This window comes from Gavialis gangeticus, unplaced genomic scaffold (assembly GCF_001723915.1).
Source record: "Gavialis gangeticus isolate Ggan-Ray unplaced genomic scaffold, GavGan_comp1, whole genome shotgun sequence".
In the NCBI taxonomy this organism is placed as follows: Eukaryota; Metazoa; Chordata; order Crocodylia; family Gavialidae; genus Gavialis; species Gavialis gangeticus.
In genome coordinates this window covers 98,127,308-98,145,805 of record NW_017729024.1, presented here as the reverse complement: position 1 = coordinate 98,145,805, position 18,498 = coordinate 98,127,308, and the positions used below count along the sequence as shown (strand labels likewise).

Here is an 18,498-nt window from a genome sequence, read left to right as displayed (position 1 = left end):
TAACATGATTTAGACAAGACAAAAAAAAAGAAGATTATAAGGAAGTCTAGAGTGAGCTAACAGAACAAAAGTAATGGACAACATGACTGAAAATGAAACATATTACTGATGAGTATAAAGAAATGAATAATGGAATAATAATAATTAGAACACTAATATATATTGTTTTCTGAATTATTTGCAAATAGGAAAAAATCTCTGTTCAAAGATGCTATGGCGGTTAAAGGGAAAAACCTCCCAAATGGCATTGGCTCTAAAAAGAAGATAGAAAGTAATATTGAAACAAGCATATGCACGTGCACATGCGCACACACACACTTTTCTCCTGTATCCCTACTTCAGAATATGCCTCTAGGACTCTGACGGCTACTTGAAAAATTAAGTTTGCTTCCTAAAATCCAAAATGGAAAAGCAGCAGTGAAATTCCTGTGTTTGTGTATTTCAGAGTGCAACAGGACCTGCCAGACCTGCTCCTCTTCTACTGATTGCTTGACCTGTAGGGAGGGCTTCGTGATGAACAGGCAGGGTTACTGCATGGTATCTACGTTCTGCTCTCTTACTGAGTACCAGGATCAGAAGACTCACACCTGCAAACCTTGCCATGAGAAATGCTTTCGCTGTATAGGCCCCACTGAAGATCTGTGTCTCAGCTGCTCAAAAAATCAACATCTTCTCAGTGAGTATCTTGCTCCGGCATCCAGGCTTGATTTCATCTTATCTTTGCAGGAATATGAGTGGGACATATGGAGACCCCTGTTGAAAATGGTTCCTCTTACTCCAAAAAAAACGCTTCTGTTCATTAAATGTCAGTGATATTAGACTTCGTGGCAAGTTGCTGTGAGGTAAAGAGAGGTGGGGATTTACAGCATGTCTGCTACTCCATAGCAACTGCAGTAGGCACATTTTCACTCCATGATACATGTTGGCTTCCCTGAGGTAGTTGGCCCCTCAGTAAACCAAGAAACTATTGCAAGCACATTTATTTTGTACATATAAAGGTTATATGGATATTAAAATGCTGGGTCATTCCAATGTGTTGGGAGGCTCTCATGCACAAAAGCAGTGCACTCACAAATTATGCAGACACAATTAAAAACAGATGCTGAAAAGTTGTCCTTGGATCATTGTGTCTTTAATAGATTACAGAACAATGAAAAGCTATACTTTCTCCCCAAAGGGATTTTACTCGGTGCCTTAACTGAAGCAATCTCATCTTTGAAGCAATGAATACAAAGATTGGACTTCCTGGCTACAGGAAAAAATTACACATAAACAGGTATAAGTGATCAGAAACCAGTTCAAATCTGTAACACAACAAAAGTTCAGTGCATATAAACTGCTTTCAAAACATCCAAAACCAGTTTAAGATAAACCTGGATGGCTGTAGTATCAGATTTAACTGCTTTAGGTTATATCGCTTTATTGAACTTCTGCCCCAGAGCTGCTCCAGATTCAAGTTAACTCACAGTCCCCCAGCATCCCAGGATACTTTGCACCTCCCCTGCCACCCCCAAATCCAGTGGTTTGATCCATTCAATTTAATGGTTTGATTAATTGAATCCAGACCTCTATGTTCTCTGGCAACCATTTGTCCAAGACAGTAAAAAAAGACACGTGCGCTGAGACCTCTCCTATATTACAATTACAAAATACACTAAGGGGTGGAGAAAAACCCTGTAGTACATCACAGGTAAAAAGTAGTTGAGGAAATAGGGAAGAAATAGATGAGATAAAGACACTATCAGTGCATGGCCACTGTAATGGTAAGGACTTTGTTGAGTTAACTTAGCTCAGGTGATCCTAGGACTATGACTACATTCTGAACTACAGAGGAAGAAAAACTCTGATGGCCACCTATAAGTTTATCAGGGGTGACCAGCAGGATCTGGAGGAACATTTGTTCACCAGAGCGCCCCAAGGGATAGTGAGGTCGAACGGTTATAAACTACTGCAAGACCGTTTCAGGCTGAATATAAGGAAGAATTTCTTTACTGTCCGAGCCCTAAGGTCTGGGACAGCCTGCCATCAGAGGTGGTTTAAGCACCTACTCTGAACACCTTCAAGAGCAAATTGGATGCTTATCTTGCTGGGATCCTATGACCCCAGCTGACTTCCTGCCCTTTGGGCGGCAGGCTGGACCCGACCTTCCGAGGTCCTTTCCAGCCCTAATGTCTATGAAATCTATGAAACCTCTATACAGTCTTTGTCACTCTGACCTGACTCAGGAAGAAAATTCCCTCCTGACCCCAAATCTGACAAGCAATATGGGCCTACATGCACAAGCAAGACTCTCCAGCCATGTACTTGAGTGATTTCTAAGTGCCAGAAACAGCTGAGTACAAACTGTGAAATGCCATCAAGATTTAGTCTTTCATGCATATTTTCTCAGAAAAAGAAAACAAAATTGAATATTTATAAATGTAATGAAGAGCAAAATTCCTTCCACTGGAAAACGACTATTGTAGAGAACTAGAGATATTTTTCTAGGACCAAATCCTGAATCCCTCCCCCCAAAAATTAGCTTCAGGGCAAAAACAAATAATTAAACATTTTTTGCAGAAAAATCCCACTTTTAATCACACATTTCTTCTTTCTCCTATAGTTGCCTGTCTACTGCATTGCAGCATAGCATGAGTACATGGCAATAGAGATGAACACTGGCTAAAGCTTCAGATCCCAATAATCAATTCAGGGTCAGATCTCAGGGCACCTATACTCAAGCACTGAGGCTGCTTTGACACGCTGGAATTCCAGCACATTGGAGCAGACTTGATTAATCAATTGGCAATTGCTGCACTCCAGCAGCCTCCTGCACCTCTCGGATCAGTGTCCCCATGCTTGAAAATGGTGCCAGGGGCACCTGAACTAAAGCTCATCGAACAAGCTTTAGTTCAAATGCACCCATCAGCACAGGGATGCTGATACAGAAGATGTGGCAGCTGCACTTTAAGTAGAGCAGGTCTCAGAGCTGCTCTAATTAAAGCAGTGCCCCCCAACCCCCACTCCATCCATGGAGCATGTGTAAAAGTGTCCTCACTTCCCATCTCAGCCATGAGCTGAATTTGAACTCAGAATCAGGAATCTCAGATGTTGACACCATTCAGATTTTGAAACTTAAGGTTTTGTGAAGGTTTGAATCTAAAGTTCAACACTGGCTCTAGTGCTAAAGAACAATACCATTTTGCTCATTTGAACATTAGTTTGAGGTATCCACACAACTTATCATATAAAAAGGAGCAAAAAAAATGTCAAAGAGATAGTATCAATGTAAAAAATAATTCCCCGATGTATCTGTAGCAAAACTGATATGACTACCTGAGTGGCAAAACAAGTGAACTTATTGCTATCACTAAATAGTTATTTTTCTCTAACTTTGGGAAGTTGAATACACATTATTCAGTCCCAGGCTTCTATTATATGCTATTGACAATCCACCAGCATCTCAATGAAACACTGTGATAAGCCTGGTACATTTGGCAAAAGAAAAATATGTCTTCCCAGCAAGCAAAGCAACAGCTAAGCTGTTAAATTATATTCAGTGGTAAAGGCCCTTTGAAAACATATAATTAACACTCAGAGTTCCCATAAATCCTAAAGCTTTGACCAAATATACAGCAATGAACTAGGTACTTGGAACAAGAGAGAGGTAAACATAATGGTACTGCAGACGGAGGGATAAAGTTTCCTGACTATTCTTTTTTCCTCTTTATGCGCTGACATAAATCACAGATGTTATTTGTTATTATTTATTCTGATGTATAATAAACTTGGTATATTACAGCAATTAAAATAGATAAGGCAGAGATTGTAATCTAAACAGACAATCACAGAAGAATGAAGACAGACAACTGTAGGCCTGAGATTTAAAAGAAATATAAATAATTACGGTAATTGAGCATAGCATTCTCTTTTGGGCTCTTCTATAAAATCGGACATGAGGTATGTTAGGCAGCATTAGTGAGCAAAAGAGAATACCATATGTGATGCTTTGGTCTGCATTATTCCCTCTATAGATACAACCTGTGTTGAAGCTTGTCCTGATGGATATTATGTTGACAGTGATGAAGGACGATGTTTCACATGCCACAGCACCTGTCAGACTTGCAATGGAAAACACAGTACACAATGCCTTTCCTGCAGACCAGGCTGGTACAAACAAGGAAATGGATGTGTAGAGTTCTGCCCAGTTGGGTAAGTCTCCAGGACCTTTCACATTGGAGAGAGATCTTTGTATCTAGCCTTCAAGTCTATTTTTACATGGACCTTTCTAGTAGCTCGAGGAACCAAAGCTGAGTGTACTATATGCTCTAAGGATTTCTAGCACTCATCCTTTGGAGATGGCATACATAACATCGCCCCATAAAATGTCATGGATATGCCTATATTGCCTAATCTAACTAAATATAGAAATGTCAGAGCTAGCTCACATACCAAAAACAGTATAGCCCTGTTCAGAGCTCTGCTCAGGCTGATTTACGCTATATTGTACAGCGTAGACATAGTCTAACTCGCAGCAACAACCCTTCCAGACCCAGAGTTTGGGAATGGCAAATTTTGTCTTTCAAACAGAAATTTTACCAAACTTGAGCACAGTATCCCCTATATCTCCAGTAGGCCTAAACAAAACAAATTAACAACACTCCCCCCTGAAAAAAACCTCTACAATAACACACTCCAAAAACTTGGAATTAGAAATCTAGAAACAAGCTTTCCTAAACACCAACCTGTTTAGTCTCAGAGTTTGAAATCAGCCTGGTCTGAGTTCTGAACTGGGGTATGGACTTCTACTTTTGTTTCAGGCACATCTCCTTTTGTGACAATGCATGATTATTTCAGCATCTGAGTTCTTCCTTCATCAAAATACCCAGCTTTCCTGCACTTCTCATTTACTGGATATTCACCAGCAAATTCAACATCCTTTGCTAAGCTGCACACCTGTGCTGACTATACACTGCATAGTAGCTATTACCTTTCTATCCCATCTACAGCTATGACCATACTACTCCTTTCCCACATGCCTGAACACAAATGTAATGGAACTGGTGAATCACCCTTTGGCAAAACCGAATAACTCACACTAGCTTTCTCTCATAAGTAATACAAGCAGGTCTCTAAGGGTAAAAATAAAGTATTAGTACTTCTGCCATTCATATGAATACTAAGGGAATTCCCAGGCAGAAGGTGACACAGTAAAGAAAATTATGAACCTGGATTTTAGCAAGTTAGCTCCAGATTTATTCAGGATTATCACTAGCCAAGGAAGCAAAGGAACAGAGGCACCACTGCTTTTTCAAGTCAAGGAGAGGAAAAGGAGTTCTCTCCTGCTTTGAACAGAGAGGGAGCCATGTTTCATTCCCTCCTTCCACCGTTGCTTTCTTCACTCTCAGAATTGATCCTAACAGAAACCCTTGGAGTCAGGATAGTGCTATTATCACCAGCTGGCCAGCAGAAACACTGCATAACTGAGTGACTTGTCCAACTTCCCACTAGAAGTCTAGCAGAATCAGATCACATATCTCCTGAGAACCAGCTCAGTGTAGTCTCTACTGACTTTGTGCCTGAATTTGACCCAGTGGTTCAGAAGGTCTTGCTTTATAGGGTAAAATCCCAAAGCCAAATGGCACATACATACCTTAAATGGAACCCATTGCTACATTGTCCATTTTGCAAAGATAAGGATATCAGGAATGAAACTTTTGCAACAGACCCAAAAGAGAACTCTGGTTTTTGTTTTCTTTGTATTTTCTTTTCTTTTTTAGCACTCTCAGCATTTGTAGAGCCTTCACTACTTCATCTCTTTCAGATATTATGCAAGCAATTCTACTGGCTTGTGCCAGAAATGCCACATAAGCTGTAAGGAGTGTTTGGGACCTCAGCCCACAGACTGTCTGTCCTGCGATGCCTATTTCTTCCTGCTCCACTCCAAGAATGAATGTCTCCACTCTTGCCCTGAATATTATTATGGGGACCGTGATACGAACACCTGTGAAAGATGCCACCCTACCTGCAGTTCATGTGACGGTAATAGTCAACGCTATTTGCTTCTGTACCACATGAACATTACAATAACCTCTCCCTGCTCTTGATTTTGATAATGTTTCATAATAATTAGCTATAACTATGTCTACACTGTATTTGGAGGTGTCTTTTTAGCATATATGGACAAACCTGAGCCAGTTTCAATCTAGGCACCTGAGGCACTAAGAGCAATGAAGCCACAAGAGCACAAGTTTCATTGTGAGCTATAACTCAACAACCCAAGTTTCAATGTAAGCTATAGCTCAACTTATTTACTCAGATTGCCACCTCTTCACTGTCATTGGGACCCAAGCAAACTAAATTAGTTTACCTAAGCTTCTTAGCAAGTTAAATTAGCCCATGCAGATCATTATGCTGCCACTCTACCTTTTGTTTAGAATTAGTTTGGGTATCTCCACATAGCTTTGCAATGTTTAGGATAGGCTTACACACAGAAAGAGAGTGAGTCCATTGGTTATTAATAATCCTCTTGTAAGATAAGCTCAGTGCCAGAAACTGCATGCCCATTTAAGTGAATGGCAGCAGTCAGCAACATTTTCTGGTGGTGGGCTGCAATGGCCCACCTTGAGTGTGAAGTGGGCCAGCGCTAGAACCCCCCACTACCACCCCCAATACTGTTTCTTCCTATGCCTAACTGCAGCATAGCATGGGTAAAGCTCCTTGCCACCAAATGCCACTAGAGCCCCAGCTCCATGGGCCTGTAGCTGGAGGTTGCCAACCCCTGATCAGTGGGGTTCCTTGCACTGTAAAGTACTGATCTACTTCAGTCAAGAGATCAGATGCTAAGGAGCTAGATTCTGATCCTTTTATGCCCAGTGGGTATTACCAGACTTTGTGAGCAATTCCAGCGCATGTGAGCCAAGCTATTAGAATCTGGCCCTTGCTCTTTAGCAATCAGCACATCTCAAAAGGTGGGAGAGTAGATCAACTGCTAATGAAATGAATCAAAGTAAAACCTCAAAAAGTTTAGGTCATGAGGCTCAGGAGCAGTGGAACCTTTAAAAAATAAGGGGTGTACACCCTGTTTTGAAATATGGTCTGCTTTTTTTCAAAGTTCACCTTGAGATGTCATCCATTTTACTTTACTGATAGCCCCATCAAGCCAAGTGCTTGTTTATGTGTTATGAAACTTACTTATTAAGTTTCTTTTCCTAGATTATCCTGAATCAAATTTGTACTGGGCATTATATTTTCCTTGGACCCATATAGTTTCCTATTCTCTCTCAATGGCATCAAATGATGGCTACCAGGTGCTACTCTGCAGTGCACAATGTGCCATATCTTTATACAGTTACATCAAATTTGTTTCCTTACACAGATTGCATCAAATAATACATATGACTAATGATAGGATAAGAAGATTTAAATGTTAGAAGTGACTCCTGGAATGCAATTCACCTTCAAGAGCTATTAAAAATGGAATTGTAAATGCAAATTATTATAATCAACAATAATTGTTTCAACTTGGATTTGGAACAAAAAAGATTATTGTTGTAGTCCACAATCTGTCTTCCAAAATGATTTTGTATTTATTTTGCTATTAATACTACTGGCCAGATTTTATACGGAGAGTACGGAAAGAAAGGGAGCAGTGGATACAAGTGAGTCTAGTGGCTGACCCTTCTACATGATAAAGTTATGGCTGTAAGCCTTTTGACTCAGCTTAAATAAGAGGTGGCACTTGCCTGGGAATGCGTGCAGTACATACATGGAAGGCTTAGATCAGTGTAGCTTAGAAAAAGATCAGGCTTCCACACATGGTTTAACATACTTTCATTTATTAGCATTGATTCACACCTTGTTTCTTAACTTTTGTGATGTACACATGGTTGAAGCAACTATGCTGAATGGTAAAACATCTTCATCACTAATAGGATTCTAACAGCCAACACCTCTTCCCCAATACTGACAAATATTTTAGTAGAACATGAACTTCAAAGTGGATGTTGGAAACATTTTCTATGCACCAGAATTCTAAGAGCATAAGCCTCTCTTAATTCTTGGCTCAAGCAGTTTTGAAAGTCAACCAATTAATATTAGACACGTACATTTGCAATACTTGATTAAACTTATTAGTGTGGTCAGATTAGTACATTCTTTAAAAGAAACAGATTTCTTTCCATGTTCAGTATAAAAATGTTGTTTTATGTTCCCTTGTAGGGAAGGGAGCACTCAGGTGCACAGCTTGTGTGTGGAGTTACCATCTAGCAGGTGGAATCTGCTACTCTGAATGTTTTGCAGGAGAATACAAAGTCCAAGAGGTACTGTTTGTACACAAGCAACTTCTCTGTCTCCTATTCTATGTATCTGGAAGTCTAGAAAACGTTTACAGATATATACACTTACAATTCCTTGTTAACAGAACATTTTAAATATCTTAAAAATTAGATTCTCATTCTGAACTAAACCAGATTTAAAGAGAAAACTCCATGAACTTAGAATTCAAAAAAAGAAGTGCTTTGGAAATACTGACTTACAGTGATTTCACATCAATCTATATGCTCTCAGGGACCTTAGGCACTGCTATAACCAAACATGCTATTCTTGTCCATTTCAGTGAAGATTAACATAAATTTTAGTTGGCAGCTGCTGGAGCGCTGAACACTTGTGGCTCTGGGGCATCCCCACAATGTAGACTGATCTAAGGCCAGGTCCCCAGGCGTCAGGAGCACAACTAAGATACAGGTGGTCTGGATGCAACCTTTGGGGTCACAGCCTAGGGCAGAGATTGTCAACCGGGGGTACGTGTACCCCTGGGGGTACTTTGAAAGGTTCTAGGGACTACGCAGGGGAGACGGAGATGGAGTGCCACCACCTTGCACCTCTGCCTCACAGGAGCAGGGCCGGGGGCAGCAAGACCAGAGCTAACCAGACACTGTGCTGCCGTTGCTCCACTGCTCGCTCCACCCCTGCTCCGCATCTGGCCACTCGCCACCCCTCCCCCAGGGGGTACATTTACTAAAAAGGGGGTCTTCAGGGGTACACTTATTAAAAAAGGTTGAAAACCCATGACCTAGGGGATCAGGAACAGGCAAGTTCAGGGAAGAAAAGGTCCAGACTAGACCTGGGAGTCATGGCATCAGGAGCAGGCTGGTCAGAAGACCTAGAACTAAGATATAGATGGTCACCATGTGTAGACTACGGGCCAAGCGGGGGTCAGGGATTCAAACTAGTATCACTAGCCATAAGGTCTGGAGCAGGCAGCTATAGCTGTATGTGACCAAGACAGGGGCACTTGTCTAGCTAAGCCACCAGCCAGAAGCTGGTTGTCAGAGCATAGTACAAGGGGTCAAGGAGACAGCAAAGCAGTGGGGAAGCACAAGAGTTCTGGATAGAGCCTGGACCCAGGATGAGGTCACGAAGCAGGACCAAGGACACAAGAAACCTGGAACAAATAAGCAGAACCAAGACAATTAGAAACCTGGAGTCAGAAGCCCAGAGCTAGACACGGAGATATCTTTCCAGTTGAGCAGTCTGCTGGGCACTGAAAGGGCTGCTGCTTAAAAACCAGAAGCCATACCAACAAGCAATTGGGTAGGTAGGACACTGGTAAGTAGGCCAGTACAATTTCCTTGAAGTTTTTTTTCATCGTGATTGTGATTTTTTACCATCACCATCACCATTACAGCAGTGTCTAGGAACAGTAGTCAATTATCAGGACCAAGCATATTACATATTGTACAGAGACAAAATGATGGTCTGTATCCACTGCCTGTCCACCCTTAACTGGCTTAGAATCTAAGTGTATTTCAGTGTCATTACATATAACTGGGCATGTCTACACATGATATTAACGGGACGCAATAACTCCAGTGCAGTTTGCGCCGGAGTTTATCGCTCCAGGGCACAGTGCTTATGTATGTCCCCAGGACTGCAGTATGTTGAGCTGGGGCGATGCAGCCCCAATTGGCAAGGGAACAAGGGGGGTCAGCCTGCCAGCCTGGAGCTGCTTCAACCTGGCTCAGTGTGCTGCAGAGATGCTGGCTGGGTACCAGGGTGCTACAGTGTGGGGCTAGCCAGCAGGCTGCCCCACATTGTAACGTCCTCATGCCCCAGCCAGCCCCAGTCACTGTCTACACATGTGTTGCAGTGGACTAAATAACTCCACCATAGGATAGTACTTGTGTTAGACAATACTATCCTACAGAGGAGTTAATTAGTTTACTCTGGCCTAACAGTGCTGCATGTGTAGACAGTGACACTTTACTGCAGAGCTAATTAGGCAACTCCACAGTAAACGTCTGGTATAGATGTACTCACTGAGTACCTCTTTTGTGGTGCTAAGTAATACCTTGAATTGCCATGAACTGTTCAGCATTTCCTAGAATCTGAGCCCATGTGAGTTAGCCAGAGCTAAGAAATGTAACCAAATATGTAGCACATACACTGGAGGGTGGTGCTAGGATTTAGAGTGACCTAGACAAATTAGAGGAGTGGGCCAAAAGAAATCTCATGAGGTTCAACAAGGACAAGTTCAAAGTTCTGCACTTAGGACAGAAGAATCCCATGCAGCCTGGGGGGTGACAGGCTGGGCAGTAGCTCTGCAGAAAAGGACCTGGGGGTTACAGTGGATAATAAATAAGTCAGCAGTGTGCCCTTGTTGCCAAGAGGGCTAACAGCATACTGGACTGCATTAGTAGGAGCATTGGCAGCAGATCTTATTCTATAATTATTCTGCTCTATTCTGCACTTGATGCGGTGGCATCTGGAGTACTGTGTCCAGTTTTGGGCGCCCCATCCCCCCACTCCGCCTCCCACTATCAAAAGGATGTGGACAAGTTGAAGAGAGTCCACTGGAACAAAAATGGTTTGGGGGCTGGGGCACATGACTTATGAGGAAAGCCTGAGAGAACTGGGCTTATTTAGTCTGCAGAAGAGGAGACTGAGAGGGGATTTGATAGCAGCCTTTAACTGCCTGATGAGTGGTTCCAAAGAGGATGGAGTGAGACTGTTCTCAGTGGTGGCAGGTGACAGAACAAGGAGCAATGGTCTCAAGTTGCAGCAAGGGAGGTTTAAGTTGGATATTAGGAAAAACTCTCTCACTAGGAAGGCGGTGAAGCACTGGAACAGGTTATCCAGAGAGGTGGTGCAATCTCCATCCTTGGAGGTTTTTAAGGCCTGGCTTGAAAAAGCCTTGGCTGGAATAATTTAGTTGGGGATGGTCCTGCTTTGAGTAGGGGGTTGGGTTAGATGACCTCCTGAGGTTCCTTCCAACCCTGATTTTCTATGATTCAACGTTACTTCCACAATACTCCTTTTCTCCAGTAGTTCTCAAACCAGCCAGAGGAGCCCAAGGCAATGGATGGAGCATATGTGCCATAAATGAGCTAATGAGCAAGGAAATAGATTGACTAGGCTTCAGGAAGGAACATGCAATTTTAAAATTATTGAAGGTTTTAGTGTGGTAACTTTTTCCAATAAAGCTTTAGATATATGCAGGTCACACACTTAGGTCTGACCAGAATCTAGCCCTTAGATTGCAACAGTGCGGTACTGCCAGCTCCATGGTGAAATAGAAAAGGAAGGAAACATGTTCTGCTTTTGTTCTGTATCTCAAGGGAGACCCGTTGAAATGTGACAACTGTCATGACAGCTGCATCGAGTGTAAGGGGCCTGGCCCATACAACTGCACTATTTGCCCAGCTAACATGAGACTCTACCTAGACGAGAGCCGGTGTGTGGAGTGCTGTGGTAGTTCTGACCCGGCAAAAGACCAGGACTGCTGTGACTGCAGTGAAATACAAGGTAAGACTGAAGAGTAAAGCAATACTGATGTTTGATGAGCTTGAGGTCAATTGGGTATTTGTGAGCTGCAGAATTCTGTATTGGGTTCCATACATAATATATGTCTAATGCATGTCAGCAGTATAGATTCTCTACACACTGACATGACTTTAAAAGGGAGAAATATCCTCCTTTCCCACACAGCTCCAGTACAATACCTCAGTAATCATCATTTTAAACTTACAGAGTCTCTGGTATATTTCAGATAAATCCCACTTCAGATTAATCAAAATGCTTTATACCCACAATGAATTTATCCATCCATATCTAAAAATATTAGTGGGTTTAAATGGTCTACTAGACAGAATGGATAAGCATTGCCTTAGAATAAGTCACTGATTGAATACTTCTTATATTTATAACTTTTGGTTATCTTTAACTTGCAGATGAGTGTGTATTACAGACCAGTTTGAATCTACCAACTGAAAATAAAAAGAAAACTGCTTTGTTTGTTATTACCTCCATTTTGCTGATCTTTATCATTGGAGCCATTGCATTCATTTGGAGAAGGTCAAGAGCTAAACCAAAGCCAGTCAACAGAGGTGGGTACGAGAAGTTGACAAATCATTCAAAAACTTTGCCTTCTTACAAAAGCAACCACTATGAGAACATTAGCTATCAGGAGGATCGAGTGATTGAGTTTCGAGACCGGGATGATCAAGATGAAGAGGATGATGATGATGATATTGTATATATGGGCCAAGATGGAACAGTCTATCGTAAATTTAAATATGGACTTTTGGAGGATGATGAAGAAGATGAACTGGAATATGATGATGAAAGTTATTCCTTTAGATAACTTTTTATTAATGTATGTATTGTTTTCCTCTTTGTTGCCTTGCCTATGAAACGAAATCAATTTAGTTAGGTTATAGGGGTCATAAATATTTTGTTATTTCTTAGTACAATGAAGCTGGAGCAGAAATTTATGTTCATCATAATTCTACAAAAATGGGATACATTTTAGCTCTACATCCTGTGAAAGCAGAATTGTTTCTAGTTACTTTCTTTTCTCTCATACTTTGTAAAAATCTTGATGGAGCTTTCAAATTAGCAGCATTCAAGAAACTGCACTGGCTGTAAGATTATTTTTCTGTACACTCCTGTGTGGAAATAAATCCTTTCCCAATATGTTTGTGGATACACATATGTAGATAATACAGACACACACATCTTTTGAGTGTCTTGCCAATACCTGTGAAAATGTATTCATGTAAAGAAGACCGACATATTTATTTCCATAATATATGTCACTAGGATAGGATGCCACTTTATTGTTTACTGCTTTGTGATTATAGTTTGTACTGTATTTCAAAATATGATATGTAGTTTCATTCATTTTACTCTGCTTTTCTTACTTGGTATTATCCAAAATACTAATATTTCCCAAAGTCTGACACATTTCTTCTGATAACCTTGAAGTGTATTTCCACGTGAAGAGTTAATAATATCTATCACATTCAGTTTTAGATAAAATTTGAGGTCATTGAGAACACATTCCAAGTTGAATACATTATATCATGAGCTTATATAAAATATAAAGTATATGATATAATGTATATAATATTAAATACCAATTAATTTTGATTTAGTGATATATTTTAAGAAACATTTAATTATTCATAGATATTTTTGGACTTAGTGAACAAGAATGCTTAGCCTATAAATAAGTACATTTGGAGTCTGTCTCTAAAAACCTTGAGAAACTACAGAGTATTGACACAAACCAGACATAAATGCAAAGGATTTACTCATCTTACCTTTCATAGCTATCATAAATTATTTTGGATGCTCACAATATAGGAAAAGGCATAATCAACGCAGCACTGAGCACTGTCAGTTAAAGTAAAAGAATGCAATAGTGTGATTTTGTTATTAGTACAAAAATATAACTTATTGTTCTACAAGAGAAGATGCTAAATCTGGATCCTTTATTGCAGAAGAATAAACTGACACTTTGTACAAAAACATGCCAAGAATGTTGTATTTTCTAGGAATGTGGTCTTATGGTTAAGAAAATGGGCTGTCTAACCTTGGACAAATCAATTATAGCCACATAAAATAAAGAACTTAGGCGCCACGATGCCACATTCTTAGGGACTTGGTCCCTGGAGTGGAATCCAGAACTATGAGTTTGGTACTTATATATCTAGAGTAGTGGGTGAAGTGCCCACCTGGGAGTTTATGGGTTCCTGTCCTAAACCTAAGGGCTGTTTAATATAAAATATATCAACAGTGTTGGGAGCAAGGTGTGGAATTCAGAACAACACCACAGTGGCATAAGTAAGGCACAACAACTGGGACAACTATTCCAGGCTCTGACGTGAGGAGTGAGGGTGCAAAAAAGTCCAGTTGCTGCTGGCAGACAGCAGTGGCAACCAGAAGTTGCTGCTGCCCCTGGGCCCTGGGCATCTGACCACGCTACTATGCTGCTGAACACCTGAGATGATGTGGCCCAGATGATATGGCCCTGTGTGTTAGATCATGCGGGAGCACGGGCTAGAGTGCAAGGTCAAGCCGGCATGCACCTGGATCTGGTGCATGGGGGCAGGCCAGCACTCTGGGTCACATCTGGAGACCGAACCTGCATGCTGACCCCACAATGGATCCAGCCCACTGACCAAACCCCACATGTGGAATCTGATCCGTGGATGGGCCCCCACCACTCATCCAACACATGGGACTAAAAGGCTGTGCACCACTGCTCCAGCACATTTTCTTATTCTTAACCCACTTCTGAGGTTTTGCAATAGTAGACATGGCTGAAAATATTTCTTTTATATCCCTCTGAAAAACTTTAATTTTCGGCAGAAATTTGAGAAATTATTTTGAATTATACATGCTAGCGTAGGAACAAATTCACATTCCTCAAGTTCCCTTTTCCCCCTCTACATGGCTTCCTGGTCTAACTACATTCCCCATGATACAGCATCCTCTTTCCTTTTTGAGCATTGCGATGTTCACATGATCACTTCCGCTCTTGCTGCCACCCCAGAAAAGAGAATGGGAAATGAACTACAAATCCCTGTAGGGTACCACAGCAGCATTACCAAATTAAAATACAGTAGTTCGAGCATTTGGTTTAATAATGAATAGCAAAATTTGCTACAAAAAAACAGATCCTTTTCACAAGGAATGTTTCCTTGGAAATGTTTTTTTTCTATTGTGAACCAATTAGAAAAATGCTAACCAACGCTGTCTCTGAGCTGGACCAGTGACTCTGTGAATAAGAAAATGGTCGACTAAACCAGGCTTATGGGACCAAGCCTCAAATTAGATGAAAAGCTAGCTTTCTCCTGAGGTGACCAGAGCAGATCCATGAAGGTTAGGTAGAACCTCCTTAGTGGGTTAGAGGATGCTCTGCATTTACATGTGTGGTTTTTAAGACTGGATTTTTCAGACTGAAATGATCTCTCACAGCTTGACGAGGGTCAGGGGAGAAGAGGCTTCTAGCTAAGACTTCAAAAGGTAGCAGGCAGACAGACAAACCAACTTTTTTGTAGTATGACTCATGCTTGTAAACCTGTGGATTTGGCAGCACTGAAATGTGCCTCAGAGATGAGAAGCAAGGCAACAGGGAAGAAAAGTTCATTTCAAACACTTACTCCACGTTATTCAAGAAAAAGATGTGCTTTTACCTTTTCAAGAACTGTACGGCTCACCATATGAGCTGCCTGTTTTAAAATCAAACCAAAGGTTGCAAAAAAACCCAAACAAATAAAAACCTTATTTGACACACTGGAAGTAAACTAGTCAGATTTATAGATGGTGAAATTCAGATGCATCATGGGTCATGCAACTTCTGTTCTCACAGCACGATTCCTGGCTTTTGCTTGGTGCCCATTTATAATGTTTGTGAAGTTGCTCAATAATTGCAGTAGTTATTTATATTTTAATTTGAACAAGTATTTCTTGAGAATTTATTGTTTATAAGGGTGTCAAAACATCATGTTAGTGTAAGCCTTCAGCCAGGCACTTGAGAGCAGTAACAAGGCCAGGTTCAAATTTAGGGGTTTAACACCAACTTTCTAAATTTGGCTTGAGCCCCTGCCCAGAAACCAGGGAAAATAAGTTTTAACTGGATGTTCTGATGTAAAGGAACTTCTCCACTCGCAAGCAACATTAAATAAAAACAGGGTTTGATTCAGGGGAAAACGGAACAAATACATAATCTGAAAGAAAGCCTTACCTAGTAAATCTGAACTGAACTCTTAAACAGTCAATAGTCTCAGGTACTGACAAGCCATCCCAGAAGAGCAACCACCAACCCGTCAGTTGGGAAGGGATTCTGATATCTGGGGACTCTACCACCTATGCCAGCCAGCAGTAGCAGGTGCTGGGTAGAGAGGGCCTCACTATAGTTGCTGCTAGCCCACTGCTGGGAAGCAGTGCTCGGCCTCCAAGGGTCACTGCTATTGCTGCAGCCATTCCTCCTGAGATTGCCTATGCAAATGTGACACTTTTAGACCCTGGCCTTCTCAACAGCAAGTGAAGGGATTTTAGCTGTTTCTGATGTGGTGTGTATTAGGTTTCTACCTGAACTTACTACAAGGTCTTACACTTACAAGCACTTTCCCTTGGAAAAGCTCATGGACCCCAAGACCATCCATGGAACGACTCCTTTCTGGACTTCCTCCTACTCCTCACACTCTTTTTGCTGGAACTGAGGACCACCCATTGCAGACTTCTGCACAGCTCACAGTGAGTACTGACCCCTCAGTGACTTTTGCATAACTTTACATTTGTGCATGCCTAAAAATGTTATAATTTTGGAGGTGAGGCCCTGTGAACATAAATATCTGATCCACTTGCCCTTTGTCACATTTTACTTCCAAACAGTAAAAACGGGCACAAATAGTCTATCCCTCCCCTCCACCCCACAAACTTCCAAACATGCAGAGAAAGAACACAGCATCGCCACAGCATACATAACAGTAGCAGAACATGCAGAACGTGAACAGGGTAACATCAGAGAATGACATTTTTTTTCAATGGAAAAACAGAAATGGAGATGGAAGTCAGGCAGGTTTGCCTGAAGGACAAACTCTGCAAAGAAGTGAAAAGTTAAGTCTCTATTTACATTCAGTATGTAGCCTCTCTACTGACTCAACAACACAAGTTATAAGCACACGTAGTGGAGACCAGAGTTTTCCCAGCCACTTTTGGAGTCCATCAAAGATCACCATTAAGCCCACTGAGCTGGTTCTGGATAGACTTACCAACAACGTTTGGAAGGATGGTTCTTCTTACATAATGGTTGCAGGTGATGTGGACTGCGCAAAGCAGAGACCAGGTACAAAGTGATTAAGCCAAATAGAGGCACATCTTGGAAAGGCATGGCCTAGGCATCAGCAGGGAAGAAATGTGGTATTTCATGCACATTTTCAGGTGATAATGAAGGGAACACGTGTAGCATTGGACAATCAGAACAAACCCTTAGTATATAAGTACAAGGAAAAGATAAAAGAGATTAGATAAGGAAATTATAAGCCAAATAAATAAGGCAAGGATGAAATGGGGGCAGGGGGAGTGGAGTGGCTTGTGATAGGAAAATCAGGGGGGAGATCTACAGAACTGGTAAAATCAGAGCTGTTGTATGGATTCAACTAAGGTTGTCAAACTCCTCCTGCCCCTTGGGCCAGATCCAAACTAGACTTCCTTACAGACCAGACATACACAGTGGTCATAGTGGTGCAGGAAGCGGTGAGAAGGCTAACACTGTCATCATTTACCCCCAGGCATTGCCACACATCCCCACTGGGGCACTATCCCTGGTTTTCAGCAGTGGACCCTGCTCCTGCTTGCCCTTCCCCTCTGGGAGCCCCACGAGCCACATGGTATGGATCTGATCAAGTTCACAGACTGTAGGTCTGACGTTTGACATCCCTAGATTAAAATTTTGGGCAATGAAAAAAAAAAGATAGCTGTTCATGATAAGGGTGATGGAGATGAGAATAGAGGTGGATTTGTGGAGACAGCAAGAAAGATCATGTGAGAAACGTGGAAGTATGGTAATAAGCAAAGGCAACATCAGTAGAGGAAAAGCTGAGTAAGGACAGATTGAGATGGCCTGGGCATGTGACTGGGAGGCCTGAAAAGCATGTGGGAAAGCAAGTCCAGTCAATGAGAATTAGGGACAGACAAAGAAGGAAAAACCCTAAAAGAGGTGGTGGCAGTATTTAAGAGAGTACTGAGAACACATACATATTTAATCATCAAACCAACCAACAGGTATAATAATTTTCAGTCGCTACCAACCCTAGCAGGATCTGAACAAGTCACTTGGACATGAATAGCCTGGTTACATGCCCACATCTCATCTTCAATATTTTTGTTTCCAAATACTTATGTTAAAGGTTTTGAAAATTAAATTAAGTGACACTTTTCACTAATCTATGCCTATTCCCCAAACATACTTTGCCAAATTCAGTTACATACAGCCTGGAGAAATACTATTAATAAACAAGGATGTATTCAGCGCTTTTCAGTAGGTCTTAAAGCACTTCACAAAAATGAGCATAATTTTACCTGTTTTATACAGCAGAAGTTAATCACAGTTAAATAAAGTTTGAAATTCTGTCTCCTTCAAAGTCCATGGTAAAACTCCTGTAGCTTAAAGTAAGGTAAAGATTTCCACTCCCCCAATGAATTGCCCACAATCATACAATGAAACTA

At 41.3% G+C, this 18,498-nt stretch overlaps 1 protein-coding gene across 1 annotated transcript in view; it reads left to right on the top strand.

Moving 5' to 3' along the window:
- PCSK5 (proprotein convertase subtilisin/kexin type 5) overlaps positions 1–13,793 on the top strand; it is a 461,635-nt gene extending 447,842 nt beyond the window's left edge. Inside the window, exons 32-37 of the mRNA XM_019517436.1 lie at positions 446–676; positions 4,014–4,191; positions 5,804–6,021; positions 8,200–8,300; positions 11,598–11,784; positions 12,210–13,793. Of these exons, the coding sequence (XP_019372981.1) occupies positions 446–676; positions 4,014–4,191; positions 5,804–6,021; positions 8,200–8,300; positions 11,598–11,784; positions 12,210–12,622 (1,328 nt within the window). The 3' untranslated portion in view covers positions 12,623–13,793. The remainder of the gene's footprint in view (positions 1–445; positions 677–4,013; positions 4,192–5,803; positions 6,022–8,199; positions 8,301–11,597; positions 11,785–12,209) is intronic.
- Positions 13,794–18,498: the final 4,705 nt, after the last annotated feature.